The 18907-nt window shown below is 37.7% G+C and overlaps 1 protein-coding gene across 13 annotated transcripts in view; it reads right to left on the bottom strand.

The window, feature by feature from the left end:
- Positions 1 to 18907, bottom strand: part of BICD1 (BICD cargo adaptor 1) — a 174539-nt gene that overhangs the window by 72851 nt on the left and 82781 nt on the right. For all 13 annotated transcript variants that reach the window (XM_027471438.3, XM_072039356.1, XM_072039376.1 and 10 more), the window contains one exon: positions 11066 to 11278. In XM_027471438.3, coding sequence (XP_027327239.1) covers positions 11066 to 11278 — 213 coding nt within the window. The remainder of the gene's footprint in view (positions 1 to 11065; positions 11279 to 18907) is intronic.

An 18907-nucleotide genomic window follows, 5' to 3' on the forward strand; every position in this document is an offset into this window, starting at 1 on the left:
CATAATTGGATTTTTGAAAGTGTTTGCAAAGATGAAGCCAAAACTACGTAAAAACGTAACAGATAAAAGCTGTCAGAGGATAAACTTCAAATCGCTACTGACATCTATAGAGCATAGGCAAACCAAGCTGTATTAAAAAATCATCTGTACCTTCTAGTCTCCAAAATAAAATATTCTGATATGTCAGAGATCTACAATAAAACGTGTCAAAAATACACTAATTGTATTAAGTGTACATTTCTTTTACTGCTTACTCCACAATAAAGTGCTTGTTATAAATGCTGCCAAAACAGTGAGCACCAGTTCTACAAGATGCCTACGAACACATCTCAAAGTACCATCAATATTCCTATCCCTATGCTTCCCTATATATTTTTCATGTTTCTGCTTCAAAACACGCTTAGATGTCTTTGTGAACTGAAACTTCTTTTCTAACATCTTGCAAAGGGTCTGCAGGTCTGTGTTCAAAGTCTTGGATAAGAAACAAAAGCCATCCATTTTCTGTCAGATTTTTGGAGCAAAGCCAGAATGGGTTTGTGAAACCTTGCTGTTGACTTGATATATATCAAAATATTGAATCTCTCTATAGTATATTTGCAATTATTTGACAATCAACCCCTATCTACACCTATTGTTTAGATATTCCACTTCTACCCTGCTTTTCTTATCTGTCTTCTTACATGTGAATGCCTCTTTTGAGAACTGCAGATATTCACTGCACATGAAAACACTTTGGTTCCTCCACATTGGCCAGAATTCTGCCCTTGTCATTTTAATCGAGTACAGATACTAAGCACAAAAACTGTACTTATCACTGCTGTTGTGTTGCCACTTCCCTTGGTAAAATGAGACAGGAGAGAATATGAGCAACAACTGTAAACTACCCTGTATCACTATTCACAAAGTATTGCATTAGCAAACTGTATTGTATTTGAGTCCCATTTTCATGAAGAGGTATTTAAGACTGACAAGATGTACAAGCTGTGTCCCATTTTTAACTCATTCCACTCTGAAGCTGACACTATAATGTCACAGCAATCTTTCACATAAAGTTCACAGCCAATATCAGAACAGACATCCTGACCGTGGCACTGAAGTGAAAATCACACATTTATTATGATGCCTTCAAGACACATTTGGCCGAAGGAGCCAATGTACCATGCTTCAAAAGGAGAGGAAAGTCTACAGAATTCATTCTACAGAATGAAAGAGCAGTGAAGGCAAAAATTGCATTCATATCTAGTTCTACCTATTTGGTGTGGTTTTGAAACAATGATGTCACAGAAGCAGACAAACTCCGATTATGTATGAGCATCTGCACGTACACATCTAAAACATTTGCCAGCAAAAGTGCATTTCTCTCAATCCTGAAGCTTAAAAGTGGATTTGACCATCACAATGAAAGGGTGATAACACTGTCTGACCTCTGCCTGACTCGCTGCCCTCCTCCTGGACGCTGACTGGCACTAACTGTTGAGAATGACTAAAAATAACTGGCTTGTCTAATATACTATAATAAGGGCAAAGGGAGAAAAGGGGGCATATTTGAATTTCTTGCTGTTCACCCTCCTGTTATATTCCTCTTTTATTTTTTTCCCCTTGAGAACAGAGTTTGTTGCAGAAAACACAATTAACACACATGGTGAGAGCCAAGAACTTATTAACAATTTCATACCAGTGCCAAGCTGGTAATGAGTTTGGGGGTTTGAGGCAGAAGAGGGAACTGAGTATGAGAACCTGCTCCACAAAGGGCCATATTTAAGCATGGCATCACATTGCCACACAGGGCAGACTTTCTTTTCCGAAGACGTAGGTTGTTAATTATCCGAAGATATATATTTAGGTGTGTTGTGCTCAGCCTCATTCTGCATAACAAATTGTCCAGTCCTGGGGTCAGGTCATCAGGAATGCTCTCTGCCCTGGTTTCTAAAATATTTCCCTAGGAAAAGTTAAATCTCATTTCTCAAAATTACCTAGTAAATCCCAGGAGAAATCCTTACAAGTAAATCAGTATTGATTAAAGGACAAGGAAAAAAAGCACCGAAAATAAATGTGTTCATTGAACACATAAGAGCAGATGTGGAAGCAAAGTACCTTGGCTGATAATTACCATCCATGTGTGATCAGCATGTGTGAGTTTCTCTCAAGGTCCAAGTACTAATCACAGCTCCAAAGGAGACTGTTAGCTGTTTCACGTTTGTTTGGTGGTTCTCATCTCTGAATCAATGTCTCTACAGTGCCACCATTTCCACACCACTGAAATCATGAGCAATGTGAGAAGTTAAGGAGAAAGCAGGTTAGGAAAACAGCCAGCGATAGATACAAAAAAGAAAATCAACAGCAGAAGGTTAAACTAGGTAGAGCTACAATGTGCATGGGGACTCCCAGAAGAAGAGAAATACGACTGCACCATTTGTGCACTGATGGCTGGGAATACATCAAGTTTACTGTTTGTATAACCCAAAGGAGTCCTTAAGGCATAAAACATTCAACAATTGCCAGGCACATTTTAGCACTGAAGAACTGGTAAGAATAGTGTCAGTCTCTCAGAGAAGATTTAACTCTTTTTTTTTTTTTTAATTTGAAACTGCTCAGGATATTTTCACTGGCAGTCAATGGGAATTAATTGGAATAGGGACAACAACTTATTTTCATCCTATGCTTAATATCCTTTATCAGCGGCACACGCTGCTGAGACTTATGCTCCACTTGCCCATTCACTCAGGGGGGTGAGGACTTTCAGCAAACATTTCTTCTGCTGCTAGGTTTATCTCAAACAGAACTTAAGCCTTTGGACTAGAGCTTCAGAAAGTCTGGCAAGTAGAGTACTTCGCACTTAATCCTAGACAAATGAATGAAGTCACAAGGGTAAAAGTAATCACTGCTCTTGGGCTATTGCTCCTGAGGAGTCCAGATCACGTTGCAAGAATTCTTTAAAAATTGGCAACACAGCTAATCTGAGTGCTGCCAAAACCTCTTACTCCATGCCACTTGAATAGATGAATGCCCAAGTTATTCTTAACTAGAAAATTAATAGTGAAAAGAGTGAGTCAGCACAAGCAGTTCTTATGAGAAACATCCAGAAACAAAAACAAGTCAGCAAAGTTATGCATTAAAAACAAAACCAAAGGTAGAGGATGCTCAAATCTAACATTTTCTCAGATCAGAGCGTTGCTAGTCCAATATCCTACTTCTGGAAGTGGCTGCTTACATGTACGTAAGACACGAGAACTGGAGACACTATACATGTACGATGATGCTTTTCCTGGCATCCCCTCCCAGCATCACTCCACTGAGGAACTGTCTAAGCCGGGCACCAGGTCTGAACCTTCAGGTGTAATAAGCAGTGATGGTCCCATTCTCCACGATGTTTCTCTCACTCCTTTTTAAACTCGTTACCTCTGGCCTCCACAGCTGTTCTCAGTGTGTTCTCACAGAACACCTTGTGCATGGGTGTACACAAAAGGCTTTGAGATGTTACATCAGCACAAATAAGAGTTCATTATTTCACCAGACTTTATGTAAGAATGGTTTATTGCCAGGTCCTGATTTGATTAATCTGTGCCTAGAGATTACAGAGTACAGCTGAAAGTACACCCTCTTTCATTTTCTATTTGAGGCCCTGTAAAGGACCCTTTCTGAAAGAAGCTGGGCATTTGAGCGTTTATAATAAGGTACTCTGTATTTATGCAACAGACCCTCGGTTATGCCCTATTATCCTGCCTGGCCTTTTTTTGACCTCCCTACTGTCCATTGTTTGGCTCTTTTATTCACAGTAGGGCTAAACGCCTGAGCACTGCCAAAGAAAACAGTGTCATGCATGTGTCAGATCACAAGTTTGCATCCTAAGTCATTATTCCAGGCTCATTAACAGGAAACACAACCAGCCAAATCTGCATTTGGTAGACTGCAGGTATATTTGGATGCGAGAGCAGCAGACCGAAGAGCTGAGGATTACCCTGAGAAAATAACATCACAACAAAACATACTTAACCTGCATGGGTAATCTTCATAAGCAACAAGTGCAATATGAATAGGAAGAGTATGTGCTTGGAAACACAACCAAATTTATGAGCAACTACAGGATTATAAACCACAGATCAAGAAATATAAAACTGAATCTTACATGGCCACCTTTGGTTTCACTTGCTGGAGTTACTGGTTCATCGGCCAATGTATGAAACAAGAACCTCAAGATAATGTTTGGTGGTATATAAAAAGGAGATGAAATTGAATGACAGATTCATAATTAAACCTTTATCTGTTAATAAGGGAAAGGCTCAGGAGCAGCCAGGAGCTTATCAGACCTGGACAGGTCATGTTGTCTATACTTAGAGCTCCTTCTTTGACAGATAGACAATATCAGATACTAGTGTATTTATCCCTCTCACAGCACAAGGAGAGGTTGGGTAGGATTACAAGTCACAGCTTCATTTATTTTTCTCTCTCCAAGACATAAAGCCATTTTGTTTCTTTCCAGAAAGACGTTCAATAAAGTTCTGTGAACAGGGAGAGCGATAAGAAAGTAATGCGTCAGTATCCAGCCCTACAAAATAACACCCTCACAAAACTGCTGCACTAAGTAGGCCAAAATTAGTTACCAAAAGCTTTGTCTGCAAACACCACAGAAGAACAGGTCTCCAGTCCATCCAGGGCACAGGCAAGCATCTTCACAGGAAAAGCATTAAAATCTGGCTGCTTAAAGAAACTGTTAGCATGTTTTTGAGGATGCTCAGGTAAGAAAGACACAAGGGTATATTGGAGTTTGATTTTAAGGTCAGCAATATCTAGTAAGGTTTTCCTTGTTACAGAACATTAGGCTATTTTATGGTAAGTAGCATTACAGTTGATCTGATCACACTTTCTGTAAGCCGAAGGAAATGTGTGTGTTTGTTTTTTTCTCCTTTGTCTTGAGAAACTGAAAAGCTTGCTAAAGCATTAGCACTGTCAGCAAAGGAGGCAGAAAATATTCTGAGTGTGGCTAGGCACCAGCAAGCTAGAAAATCTCCCTTCAGCATGTTTTTCTAAAAAGAGGTGAGGGAAAAACACTTCCCCTTAGGCAAAGTAGCAGATATATATTCTAAGACTAATTTAGAGCCGGTTCAATCAAAAAATACTTCCAAAACAAATGAATGTAAATATAGTCAGTTAGAGGAACTATGCTAATACTACACTAAATTATGATGAGAGAGATCTCCTGACAAGAGAGACAGCTTTTATCTTTCTACCACTCCTTGGCTGCTCTGACCTCTATAGCAATCTCTATAGACTGCTCCAGCATCACACTCCTGCAGCTCCTTTTCAAAAAGCAGCGTCTGCATGGAGGTACGTTAAGATGAAGACACCACTAGCAATACCAACTCTGAGTACTCCAGTATTGTTTCCTTTCTTCTTCTCTATAAACGAAACCATTGCTACAAGTACCTGCATAATGTAATAAGATAAATACATTTATGATGAAGGCTTTATCTGATCAGTGCAAATGCGAAAAGAAACTCCTGTTCATCAGCTGGATGGCTGCATGGAGGGACAGAATAACACCATGAGGGAGAAAGGTGAGCTCATGGAAGGAGGTTGCACGCATTGCAGCTGTCATCACTGCAGTAACTTAAACCACCTTGATGGTAGAATAATGGTTACATCACACACACAGGTTTCCTATACAGTGCATGAAGAAAGCTAGGCAACTAAGAGGGGAAACAAGCTAATAACACTGGAGGGAAAATATCATTATATCACTACGGCCATGCTGCTAAAAAGTGCTTCCCACAGTGCATGGTTCATAGCAGTGAATCCTCTCCTGAACTTGCTCACCTTTTCCAGCTTCCTACAGTAGTTAAACTGCTATGGAGATTGGAAATCTGGGCTGAAGACCACACTCTCTGAGGGATGGAGACAGTGAACCTTTGTTGAGGGCAGTCACCTCACAGAGGAAACATTGGGGTTCTGGTCTCTGCTCCAATTAATATTTAAGTATTTCTTATTAAACATTAATTGAAAGAGAGACAAGAACTAGTTACCTATTCCCAGCTGAGTGGCTGTAGCCTTTAGGCTACAGAGTCATTCATTATAAGCTTGCTCACTCTCACTCTGCCTGACCCACAAAGTATCCCCCAACAAAGTGGAACAGCTTCATCTGAAGGAATAAAGAGAAATCTCACCCCAAAATTGCCTGTCAACTGACTGCTGGGGCACTTTCTTCTGAGAGAGAAGTGGATTCATATTCCCTCAAGAAGAGAACATATTTGAGTTTCAGACCTTACTGCAATCATGGAAACAGAGTAGGACATCAAAGAGCACCCATGTCTCCCTCCGACCAGGTTGACTCTAAAAATACCCAGGGATGGGGAAACATCTCCCTAGGGGATTCCCAGTGGCACCTTCAGCCAGTTCTCAATATCCATCAACAGTGTAGTAGCAAACTTGAGTCCAAGCCAGAGGTACTCCTGAACATGCCTCAAACAGACCACTGGATGGGCAGAAGATTTTACAGCTGAAAACTTAGGCTCCTATTGACTGAAGCCCCAAGGAATAGATGGCAATTGAATGAGTCTGCCAAGGATCTGGTTTGGACCTACTTCCTACATTAAACAGGAAGCACTATGTACCCAAATCCCATTTTAGTCTAACCCAAGAACAACAAAAAAAAGTGAGATTGGTGTGGAGATTTATTAGATATGTGCTCACAGTTGAAGTTTTTAGGTTTTATTTTGAATTGTCAAAAATGAGAGAAAATCTTAATTCTTCTGACTCTTCAAAATGAGTAAGTATCATTTCTAAAAAGAAACTAGTCAAAAAGGATTTTTGAAGGTGTATTTAGTATAAAATACTTTTTTTTTTTGCATTACTCACGTATTTTTCACAAAGATGCATTTCTAAAATGGCTATAGCTAGGAGTGAAACTTACCTAGCAGTGAAACTAGCACCCAGCACAAGTGCTCACACTTCGCATCATGCACAGGTTCCCCTCAGGAGGAGTCCAAGCCATCACTCCCTGATTAGCATGAAGTACAAGATCTTAGTACCACTAAAGCGAATATAAATTTAGCTATTGATTTCAATGGTATGGGGGGCTATGCAATTTCATCTCGGACTTTTTTCCACCTACTTTCAGTACATATTCCCTCACCAATTTGTTTTTATTCCCTATCCACATTCCACTGCTCTCCTCCCTGGTTTTGCCCTCCAGACTCTCAGATGTATGTTGTTGCCATGGCTCATTAACATTGCCATCCCATAAACCTCCCTGCTCGTCTGTTACCTCCTGGACTGCAGGTAACCAACCAGGTGCAGATTTCTTTCTACAAGCTGCAGTGCTATTCAGTAGCACAGACTATGGAGTTTAACTTTTGCTTCCCCACATTTGTATGCTATTCTTCCTCTTATTCACTATTCCTATTCTATATATGCATGAGTGCTGGGAAGAGCTTACCAATACCTGCCAATAAGCAGCTTCTTCAGGCACAAAAGCATTCATCCACCCACATTGCACAGCTCCTAATCCTAGTCTCATAACACCTACAAAACTGAAACTGTAGCATCTTTCATATCCATTTTCTACCATTTCCTTTCTTCACCTCATGAGGTTTCCCCTGCAGTCGCCACTGGTTTTGGGGCAGACACCCAGCTCCAAGGCATTCAGCCTCCTTATAAAGGAGGAGCACGATCTCATCACAAGAACTTTCTGCTTCAGCTTCTGAGCTGGATCATCTGTACTTGTGTAACCACCTCTGTCAGTAGGTTATCAGCTTCTCAGGGCAGTGATTTCATCTTTGTTATCCATCAAATAAAGTCTGCTTACAGTTACCACAAGGAAAGATTTTTTAGCGGCACAGATGGAAGAACCAGTCCCTCGTCTCCTGACTGCAAATAAACAGTGTTTTTAGATTAGAAAAAGCAATCACTGGAAAACTAGAAAATGATGAAAGACTGTGTTTTTAAAGCATATTTTTAAAAGTTTGTGTTTTGTTTTGTTGTTTTTTTGTTTTGTTTTGTTTTTCACTTAACATTCATTAAAGGCAGGCAGTTCATACACAGCAAATGAGCTAATAACCATACTGATTTATCTAACACAGAGAGGCCATCTAGACAAAATCTGTGACTCATAAAATACATTAAATCTAGTCTCTGACTTCTAAAAATGATTTATCTGGCATCAGTTTTACCATCAGTATATTTTTCTGGTTCAAATTACAGAAGTTTTAACAATCACCAAATAACATTGTGTCCCATGTCTGAGATCTTGGTGGGAGAAAAAAATCTACCTAGTTTCCATTACTTGACTTAGTTAGAGGATGATAATACTTCTACCCAAAACCGCAGGAATTTTTATTGCATAATAAACAATAATACTGGTGTTTTACTCTTTTGATCATTTTAACACAGATCTAGAAAGACATCTAGGTACAGAAATTCTTGGTTCATCCTTCACCATCAGGGTGAAACAATTTCTTCCAAACCAAGTGTTTTTTCTAGTGATGAGGATTGAAAATGGTTTGCTTTCCTAGACTGAAATGTGTTATTTCCAGAGACCTGAGCCTGATACAGCAAGAAAGATCCAGGTCAAGCCACCCTGCAGGCATCAGCTGTGACTACATGGCATGCTCTTGCAAAAAGGCATGATTTTTTAAACTCTGGGTCTACAGAATTCCCAAGATTTTTAAAAGTCATCAGCATTCATACGAGTGTATTCTGACAGTTCAGAAAATGCTCACATGCTTTCACATGACTATGGATTTCCATGCAGATTCAGAAAGCTGAACTTATCCAGAAGAGAATTGCCAGGGAATGGAAGAGCACTGACTGTGTTATTTAGGGATGTGGGACTGGTAACAGGAGGCTGATTTTTTGAAGACCAAGGAATCAGTCTTCGGTATCATAAGGGACCCAGTACACAGCTAAAATACCATAAGTTTATGTTACTTATTCATAAATGTTATTTCTACCTATATGAGAAACACACAGATTTTTGTTGTTGTTGTTTGTTTATATTTAAGTCTAAAGGTAAAAGGAATGATTATTTTTGCTTTTAGTTTGCAAGACGCTTTAAATTTACAAGAACACTTCTAAATTGTGTAACATTGGTGGATAGGGGTGGAGGAAACGGGACACAACCAAGTAACTTAAGTCCAGAATCCATCTTTATATTGCTTAGCAGAGCTGCTCACATAAAGACCATCCTTTCTTCCTTTTTTTTTTTCTCTAACTAGATTGTCAAATATACTGGTTAAAGAGATAAATGATTTTCTTATTGTAGTTATCAATCAATGGCAGCTCTTCTAATGACTGCTTTTACACTAAAATGTACCAGATGTTTCATTAAAAATACTTTTTTTTTTTTCTTATCTTAGTCTTATCCAGATTTGGATTAAGCTAAGTCTGCCTTTTCCTATTAGCAGTACTCAAAACCAAAGAGACACCATTTCATACACACAGCAGAAAGACAACTCATTTCTGAAGCCACTTGGATGTTACTTGCCTTAGGATTTATATGATTGGACCAAGGTATACTGAGCTAGGAACAAGGATGAGATCTCTTTGAGCACAAGGTGAAATATCAATGTAATTCAGTGTGACAAGGTAGCTAACAGCCTAGGGTAGGTGTCAATCACCATCTATCTCTTATATTCAAGCAATTAATTGTAGTAGTGTCTGTTATAAGCCTGGTAAGTGAAGGCACTAATCCCATTTATGTTGAAATACATTGATTGTATTTCCATGAAATAAGTTCAGCATTGGACTTCATCTTTGTGGTCCACTATCATCTTATAAATAAATGGTTTATGAGCCTGATTTTTATTCAAGTAAATTCCTTCCTCACACTGTAATTAACTATTAGGGCTTGTTCTGTTTAGCATCTGAACAGGAAATAACTGCAGCTGGGCTCACACTAGGAGTTGTTATTACCTCAAAAGAGATGAGGACAATCAATATTCTAGGGAGGACAGGTACTGAAACTGCCTTCTGAATAACTTACAGGTCAATAATCATGACAGAAAATGGAAGGGAGTTTTGCATTTGAAGGAATCCCAAGGAGACCCCTGAGGAAGGAATTGAGTACAAAGATGAATGTGTATCCTCTGACTTGTTTGTTTGTCTGATTGAATCCAGGTCACAAGCATCCTGCTCTCCTGCAAGCATTTGGGTAACCAAATGATTCAATAGGTGTGTCAGTACAGTACTGTGTAGCAGACAGTAGGAGAAGCTTTTAGCATATGATTTTAGGATACATAGATATAAACTTGATTTTTTTTTTTTTTTGTTAACCACTGTGACCAGAATTATAATCAAACATTTCAGTTTAGTACTGGAAATAAATAACATATTTACCTCTTACTGAAACCCAACTTGTACTACAGGCTAGAGTTCAACGCAACCATTAAATAAGAATATTTGTTCCTTTGGTGGTTGATAATCTTTAAACCAAGAGTAAAAGACTCAGTCCTAGGGGTTACTGTAGGTTAAGAGGATGCCATTCCACTCAGCTACAGAAAACGTAATTTTAAAAAATACAAATTATTAAATATTAATAATTTCTCTTTTGAAATTAACCAATAACCACTGTTTCCCATGTGGAAAACGATGACATTTGGCTTCCTTAATGTTGCCTATTTTCTGAACATGAGCATGCATTTTCATTTTTACTGTACAGTACAAGAAAGCTGTTGAAAGCTTTATCTAATCACACCAGCAAATCCCAAACTACCTGAGTAACGATGCGGGTGGTGGGAAAAAGAGTTGTGTAAATATTGGAAATTTTCAAAAAATAAAAAGCATTTCAGTAAAACACACCTTCATGTAGGTGCTATAAAATGCAATACAAAATCCTAAGAGTACTTTGAAAAAATATAGCTTCCTAAAGCAGGTTTTAATATATTTGTAGTTTTTTTGTTGTTTTTAAAAAGTATTTTTCCCTTCCTTTTCTAAACCACATCGCCTCATACTGGCAGGTCTCTGGGATAATCAAAGACTGATGAGTGTTTTCACATGCTGTAGCATTTTCATGATTCAGTGTCATGTCATCCATGAAAAATTACTCCTTTGCTCTCTGCACGCACCCATTTACCTCTTTTAAGTCCTGGACAACAGCAGTGAGTCTCTCATTCTCTGCCTGAACGTTGGTGACCACGGCCCTGCTCTGCTTCAGCTCATTCTGCATCTCCAAAATCTTCCCCAGGTAATAAGCTTCTTTTGATGCAGACTCCTGGAGGAGGGTCTCTTCACGTGTTTCCCCATCTTCAGCCACTTTACGGTGAATTGAGAAGGACTGTCCAAATGCCTGCGAGAGGGAAACAATGCACACTATTAAACTACTGAAGCCCTAAAAAAAAAAAAAAAGTTATCAACAATAATGAACACCTGCATAGCCAGAGGGAATGAAATAGATTGGTGTCCTATACTCTGACCTAATAAATACTGCCTTAGCAGCTTCCTAGCAGCTGAGGGCCACCATCTCATTTATCTGAAATGAAGCATCTTGAAGCTATTTCCAATTTGCAGTATGGATTTATGGCCCATATCCAGGCAGTCTCCACTGAGATCAAGATGGTGCACTGCTAACTAACTCTTAATTATTGCCTGTATTTTATCTCTCTTGAATGAGGCCAAGTGGTAATTGTCAATACATTTCTTCTCTCACACTGCAAAATAAGTGTGTTTTCTTTTAGAGAGCATAAACAGCTCAAAATCTTTCTCAATTGTTTTCCATTTTCAATGTTCTTTTCTGAGGGAAGCTGACCTCATGGTATAGAAGAAAGGCTTTCTATAACTTGAAAGATAAATGAGCTGAGTACCAAGCAGAGGTCGTCTACGCTATGTAAACATGGAGTTTGACTGCCACTTCTTTTTATTTATTCTGAAGTACTTTCTGCTTCAGCTAAAACAATGCAATATTTAAGTATTTAAGACATTTCTAAATAAATAGGCACTTTTTAGTGATTCTCTTGCTCTTCTTGTTATTGGCCTAGGGTGAGCAGTTGAAAAAGGTTATATTTTTCAGTGACAATATCTGAAGGAATCATCAACTCTGACACAATTTTGAAGAAAGCAAAGTACAAGCCATGATATCAGAACTGAAGGATATAACATTTAACCATGAAAGACAGAGAGAAAGACCTTGCAATAATATAGTTTAAAATGTAATATAGAAAAATAACATACATAAAACATAAATATTAATATTAACAATAAAATAATACTTAAAATAAATCCAAAACCCATTTTGTATTACCTTTAAAAACACATCATTCAATCAAAATCGCATGGACTAACTCTGGTAGAAATTTCCAAAACCAAAACCAGGCTCCTAACGTCATGAATATTTAGCTTAACATAGACAAAAGCTCTGTCACATATCTTAATTCAAAGAAAGTGTATTTCCACTGAGAAACCACATTTGTGTTGTTGTTGTTGTTTTCTCCCAGTGTTAAAGAGGTAAGCCATTGTAATAACTGGTTTTACAGAGGGAAATTCTCCATGAAAGCTTAATCTCTGCCAAGACCTAAGAAACCACAGAGCATAGTATATGTTTGCACCTGCTGTAACCAGTGACCTCTTCTGCCTTCCCATTATTAAGAACTCCTCACCAAACAAAAATCATTGTTTTACTGTTATTTATTGCCTTTCAGAACACGTTCTAAGTTTTACTGGCTCTGCAGCAGCCCCTTAGAAACTTCAAAGCAAAACCCCGTATAAAAACTTTGCAGCTTTTAAGTCTACTTTACTTAGAGAATCCTGTGAACTCAGCATTAAAGGATTCTAAAAATATTCAATAATGTATTAACCCAGCTGTCTTCTCTAAAGACTGCAAGTTACTGAAATAGCAAGCATCAGCAATTTGCTGAATAGGATTTTCCCAATAACAAGAAATTCAATTTAATGAGACTGTTGAACAGTGATTCAGTCACTGTCTGTGAATAAGACAACTTTCAGAAACACTGCTAATAAATTTTATCTTACAATGCATATTTATATTCAATGGCTCACTACTCCTAATTTGAGACCTAAACAGAAAGCTCCAGTCTAACAGATTCCCTACAGGACAAATGCAAAAGCCATGTGCCCAGGGGGGGAAAAATAAAAAAAACCAAAGCACAGCAGGACAGCAGATAGGACAAACAGGGTTCATGAAGGAAGGGAATCTGGAGCCCTTTCTACCAGAGGACTACCAGAGCACCATGGATGAAAATCAGTACACAGCAATAATGGCTTTCCAGGTACATATTGTACTTTCCTCAGATGAAATGAGGGTGCACTTTAGCACATGGTGTCTGAGAATGGCCATGAATACAGATTTTGGGGAGGATGGTTCATTGCATAGTCCTCAGATACTCTCCTTGTCTTTATTTTGGGCCATTTTGGTTTTGGAAAAAAAATAACTAACTAGATAAATAAATAAATAATCTCCTGTTCTATGTATTAAAACTGTTCTGGGGCACCTACAGAATTTAAGATGGCAAAAGATTTATCTAAAAAAACAGTTTAATTTATACATGAAAATTGAAACATTTCTGTGGCGTGTCTATAAAAGTGACGTTGACATTTTCCAAATGCAACCATTTGTGTTGGAACCATTGCAACAGCACATAGAGCCTCAGCAAAACAGAAAAAACAGTAATTAACCAGGTATTTTTTCTCCATTTCATTTTTCCTGTAATATGATGAATAAATCTTTATTTCTAAAAGGAGGACAGGACAAACGACTGCCAAAAACATCTGATCTTCTCAGTAGATTAGTGAAGTCACAGTATTTTGTTTGCACTGCATCAAACATCCATTTTGTTCTTTTACTTAAGGCAAATCATTTAATCATATCAGCTATTTCACAAAACATTTTAAGAGTGACTATAAATTGTTTTGGACTTCTGAGCTGATCTTCAATGCTGTAATGTGTTATGTTAGCTATACATTTGCTCTTACACAGCATAACCTCACCCCATTGACCGAATCTTCACCTCTGACAGACATGAACATCATATATGAAGGAAAAGGGAAAGTACAAACATAATACACATACAGTGCATAAAAGCGTAACTGAATTTTCAAAATTTTAAATGCATTTTTTGTTAGCGTAACAAAGTTACTGTGTACTTAATTCTTTGTCCTTATAACTATAGGAAATGTGAAAAAAAATCATTGAAACATTTTTCCTATGAAAGCAAATCTGAACTTTACTGTACATTATACCAGCCTCTTTATTTCTAAAACTGCTATCAATGTGTTAAAGATCTGGAGAAAGAAAGAAAGGAAGCACAATTATTTTTCCATATCAATGAAAATTATGCAAATCCATGCAGCATGGAGAAGAACACAAGATGACTTTTAATTAAAATGCAAGCAAAAAGTCCTGCTTCTGTTCTTCATGGTCTATACAGAATGACAAAAATTTAAAACTTTCCAGACATACCCACTTAAGGACTTCCACAAGATTCCTCACTTCTAAATTAAGCCATACAGCACTATTTTTCATCTGGTAGGCAAAAGCAGTGCCAGTCTCTTACATGATTCCATTGGATTCGAAAAAAGTCAAGAAACACTAGAGTTCCCTAAGCTAACAGTACCCAACTAACTCACTTGTGTTGTTTCTGTAATGGTTTTTGGATTGATGCTGCAGTGTACAACACAAACACATTAACGGCTACAGTTATTGTTAGTATGGTGCTATCTTGCTTGGTTTGATTACTCATGTAAGCCACTTAGAAACCATTACTAGTCCCTTGCTAGCTCTTACTTTCATCAATCACATGGCAAGAGAGTTTCTGACAAAGTACATCATCTCCCAGAATCAAATCGGGACATAGACAAGTCTGTATATATCCATGCAAAAACCCTTCTTAGCTTCTGTTCCCTGGAGAACCTTCTTCCCAGCATAAGTACAATAGCTGAAATAAGCTACAAAGGCTGAGGCACACAATGTTTTAACACAAAGACTGTTCTATCAGAGAATTTCGTATTGTATTACTCCCATCACATCTCTCAAGACTTTGCTTGAAAGGATGCTGTTGACTGAATTAGGAGATTTATTTATTTTAAGTTGGTGATAAAAGATGAATTACAAGATGCCATTCATTAAATATTGTGTGTATATATATATATATGCATAGAAAGATACACACACTGAGACCTGAGAAATGTATTACATAATTGCATTACATGTGCCCAAAGTATTATGACTTCTTAAGGAGTGTTTTAAAATATGAGTTTATATATATATATAAATAAAATTAAAGCAATAATTAATATTTGAGTGAATGAGAAAGGATGGTGGCAGCAGACACATACAGGAAAGAAGTCAGTCTGATCACTGAAACAGGTATGAGGAAAAAGTCATTTGTCATTGGACTCCAGACAATCCCAAATAGAAATTCCAATGCCCCAGAAGCAAACTACCATGAAAAAAATAATACAGTGAATAAAATAGGCATAAATTTATAAAAGTGCAATAGAAAAATACAACTGATCCAAACAACATACGTGAGAATATTTATGTCAAATATAAACAGCAATAAATAACCTAGTATATAGTGATGTGAAATGATCCCTGTACAATGAAATTCAGATGTAGTACTTACAAAAGAGGGGGGAAGAGAAGTTACAAGATCAGTTTAGGTGTAGCTGGCAGCATATATGCAAAAGATCACCTAAACACAGAAGTAAGTAATGAAGCAAGCTATTTCTGAGTTTGTTTTAATTTTACTAGGCACCTCCTGAGGCAACAGATCTGCATAAAAACTTGCTCTTCTAGTATATGATGATTAACAAGCAATAAAACATGACTTGACTGCTAGCTGGACGATCAGGCAGCCTATCCTTACAGCTTTGACACTTAATGTAGTTTCTCTGATGCATAATGCAACAGCATTGAACTTGTTCAAATCATTACCTGTTTCAGCTGCTAACTTGCTGCAAAGTGGAATGCATTACATATCAGTTACCTCCACATCCTAATACAACAGCAGGGGAAAAGCAGGTTGGGATTATCCAAAGTGGTAGCATATTTCCAAGGCAAACCAGTATGACACCACAGATGGAAATCTTTACTAGAGAAGCTTCACTGGGATACTGTAGGAGGACAGCTCTTTTGTGGCATCACTTGCATGCTCACTTATTACATAATATTCACTTAATCACATGCAGTTCTGCATCTGTCTCTCTCTATATATAGATATATATATATATTTAATTAATCTCCCTATATATTTGTGGCCTTTCTTCAGAATTCATTCACCAAGCTCAGGGTTCTCTGACATTTTTCTGCTAAGAAGCAATACGTTGTAGGCATAGGTCTATGATGAAATCCTTTCTCAGCAAGGCTGAGCAGGGGAGTGAGCGAGCTAAGCAGCTCTAGCCCTTCTTCAAACCTAGTTGGTATGAAACTGGCCCCCCCATAAGATGTGAGGTGGTGGCAGCTGCACTGGTGCTCCATTTAGATGCATTCTCATTTTGTACTTACCTCCACTATTTCACACCCTGCTCATTTGAGGAACCTGCTCTTGGTGGCCCTACCTGAGCAGGGACTTGGACGAGGAGACCTCCAGAGGTCCCTTCCAACCTCAGCCATTCTGTGATTCTGTAATCTGAATGCTGCAGATGTTATCCAGGATGAAGTTTCTTTGCTACTATATCCAAGCCAGCATTCTGCCTCACTGGGAATCTTTCTTTCCATGGGCTTTTCTACAGGCATGTGCTCAGTGCTTGGATATGATACTTTAGCTGTTTGTTACTGCTTGCTCCCTCACCCTTTGGCACACAGACTGTCCAGCATCTTGGACAAGGATTGTGTTTTATCCTTGAAGAATACAGCAGGTAACAGAGTCTAAACCTGACTTGTATGTCTTGACAGCATTGCAATGCATGAATAAATAATAATGTCCTTGCAGAAATGACAGATGTGTGGACTGATGGTCATATATATTTTCTAAAAATTGGAAAAGTTTTATGCCTCTAAGATTTACTCATAGTTTAGACTAAATCTTTATGTAATTGGAATGACTACCTGCTGTTCATTTAAAATAGCTGGCAGAGGTCAGCTATTTGGAATCTAACACTGAAGTGATTAAAATCTTTGAATGCAAATAGGCATATTGCAATCAAAACAAAGATAGATGCACGTTTAGTCAAAAATGGTCTGTAAACAAGGGATTTCATAGATATTGTGTAGACAGTGCATGTGAGATAGCCCATACCAGGAAGCAGATTTCATACTTAGAAGGCAGGCTGAATCGGCAAGGTCACACAGGAAGAAACCTAGAGAATGAACTTTTGGGTTGTCAGGCAAACTAAAAACAGCTCGTTTTACAGATATTGAAGTGTCTCATTCATCTGATTCCTCTTCTGTTCACTAAAGCAGGGTGCTGAACACTCCTACAGACAGGCAGAAGATAGAAAGATGCTGGATCCCATCAGTAATTTCTCTTTCAAATTCAAACAAGGAATATAAGGGAACTGATCAAAATGCAATCATATCCAAGCAACCACCTAAGCATGAGCCATTGCATAATTTCAATACACATGAAGATAATCAGTTTTGCTCTTTACATCACACAACATGAATAGTCTTTTCTTTTTTTTTTTTTTTTTAAAAAAAAAAAAGTAACAACATAACATTTTACTTCATATGCCCCAATTTGGAGAAAAAAAAAAAAAAAAAAAAAAAACTATTAAAGGTTTATACACTTTGAAGTAAACTAACAAATTGAGGTTTCATTATATGTTCTTGAGAGATTGGACAGCCTTAAAAGAAGGGTGAAAATTAAACCTTATAGGACAGTAGTTTCCAATTCACGCTTGGCTAAAGACACTCAATATGACCTTAAGGAAATTGTGCAACTTCCCATTGGAAAATGTAAATGACAGCATCTGATACACAGGGAAAGAGACTGCTATTGTGCACCCATTCATGGCCTGAGACAATATACATGTATTATAGTTATGAGCATAAATGCTACCCAAAGAAGTTATTTTATTACCTCATAAAGGAAAAAGAAAACAAAAACACACATTTATTTCCAAATACCAGTATATCTAATCTACTCAATTCAATAATAATAATGTAAATTTTGGTACAATGGTAAAGTCATGTAAGTTAATACCTGCGTTAATATTTAACTTGCAAATAAGACTTGCATACCAATGTGTTAGAGGTTTTATTTGTCAGAAATACTGAAGAGATCATATACATGGAAAACAAAAGTAATACCCAGACTGTTACAGATGCAGAACTGTAGCAGAAATGTAAACAAATTCATAGTCTTTTCTCTAGGGAAGCTTTGAATAAAAGCATGCATGCTGTCGACGTCTTCTGTTTGCTCTCAACAGATGCCTGCAGTGTCTACAGGCCTGTTGAAATTCATATATCAGTTACTAATCAAAGCCTTCAGAAAGTACTGGGGGAAAATGGCATTTATATTCAACTCGGCTACGTGCGTGGCCATGCTTCTGTAGTCCCAGTACATCCTGTGTTGATTTCAATCAATATGTCACGGTACGAGGCCTTAGGCAGCCATGCTTTATATATATATGGAACAAAAATATTCCTAAATGTGTCAGGAACAAGAAAGCACTACCATGAAAATGAACATTCAATAGTAACCTCCATTGTTCACTCTGCTGTTACTGGGTTGATGATGAATAAGAATTTCCATTTAATTGCCTTTAACAGCACTCAATATGAGAATTCAAATTCCCTCCAGGCACAGAAAACACAAGAAAGAAGAAGCCTGCAACAAAAGAGCACCACTTATCTACAACACAACTAATTAGTTTTACAATGGCAATTTTAAAGCAGCTCTATTCAAAATGAATATGGCCAATAATAAATTTATTTCAATAAACAATATTATTAATGAACCACAAGACAATTTAAAAATTTGCACCAATGTCTATACTGATGCTTTTATGAGTTCACACT

This window comes from Anas platyrhynchos, chromosome 1 (assembly GCF_047663525.1).
Source record: "Anas platyrhynchos isolate ZD024472 breed Pekin duck chromosome 1, IASCAAS_PekinDuck_T2T, whole genome shotgun sequence".
Lineage (NCBI taxonomy): Eukaryota > Metazoa > Chordata > Aves > Anseriformes > Anatidae > Anas > Anas platyrhynchos.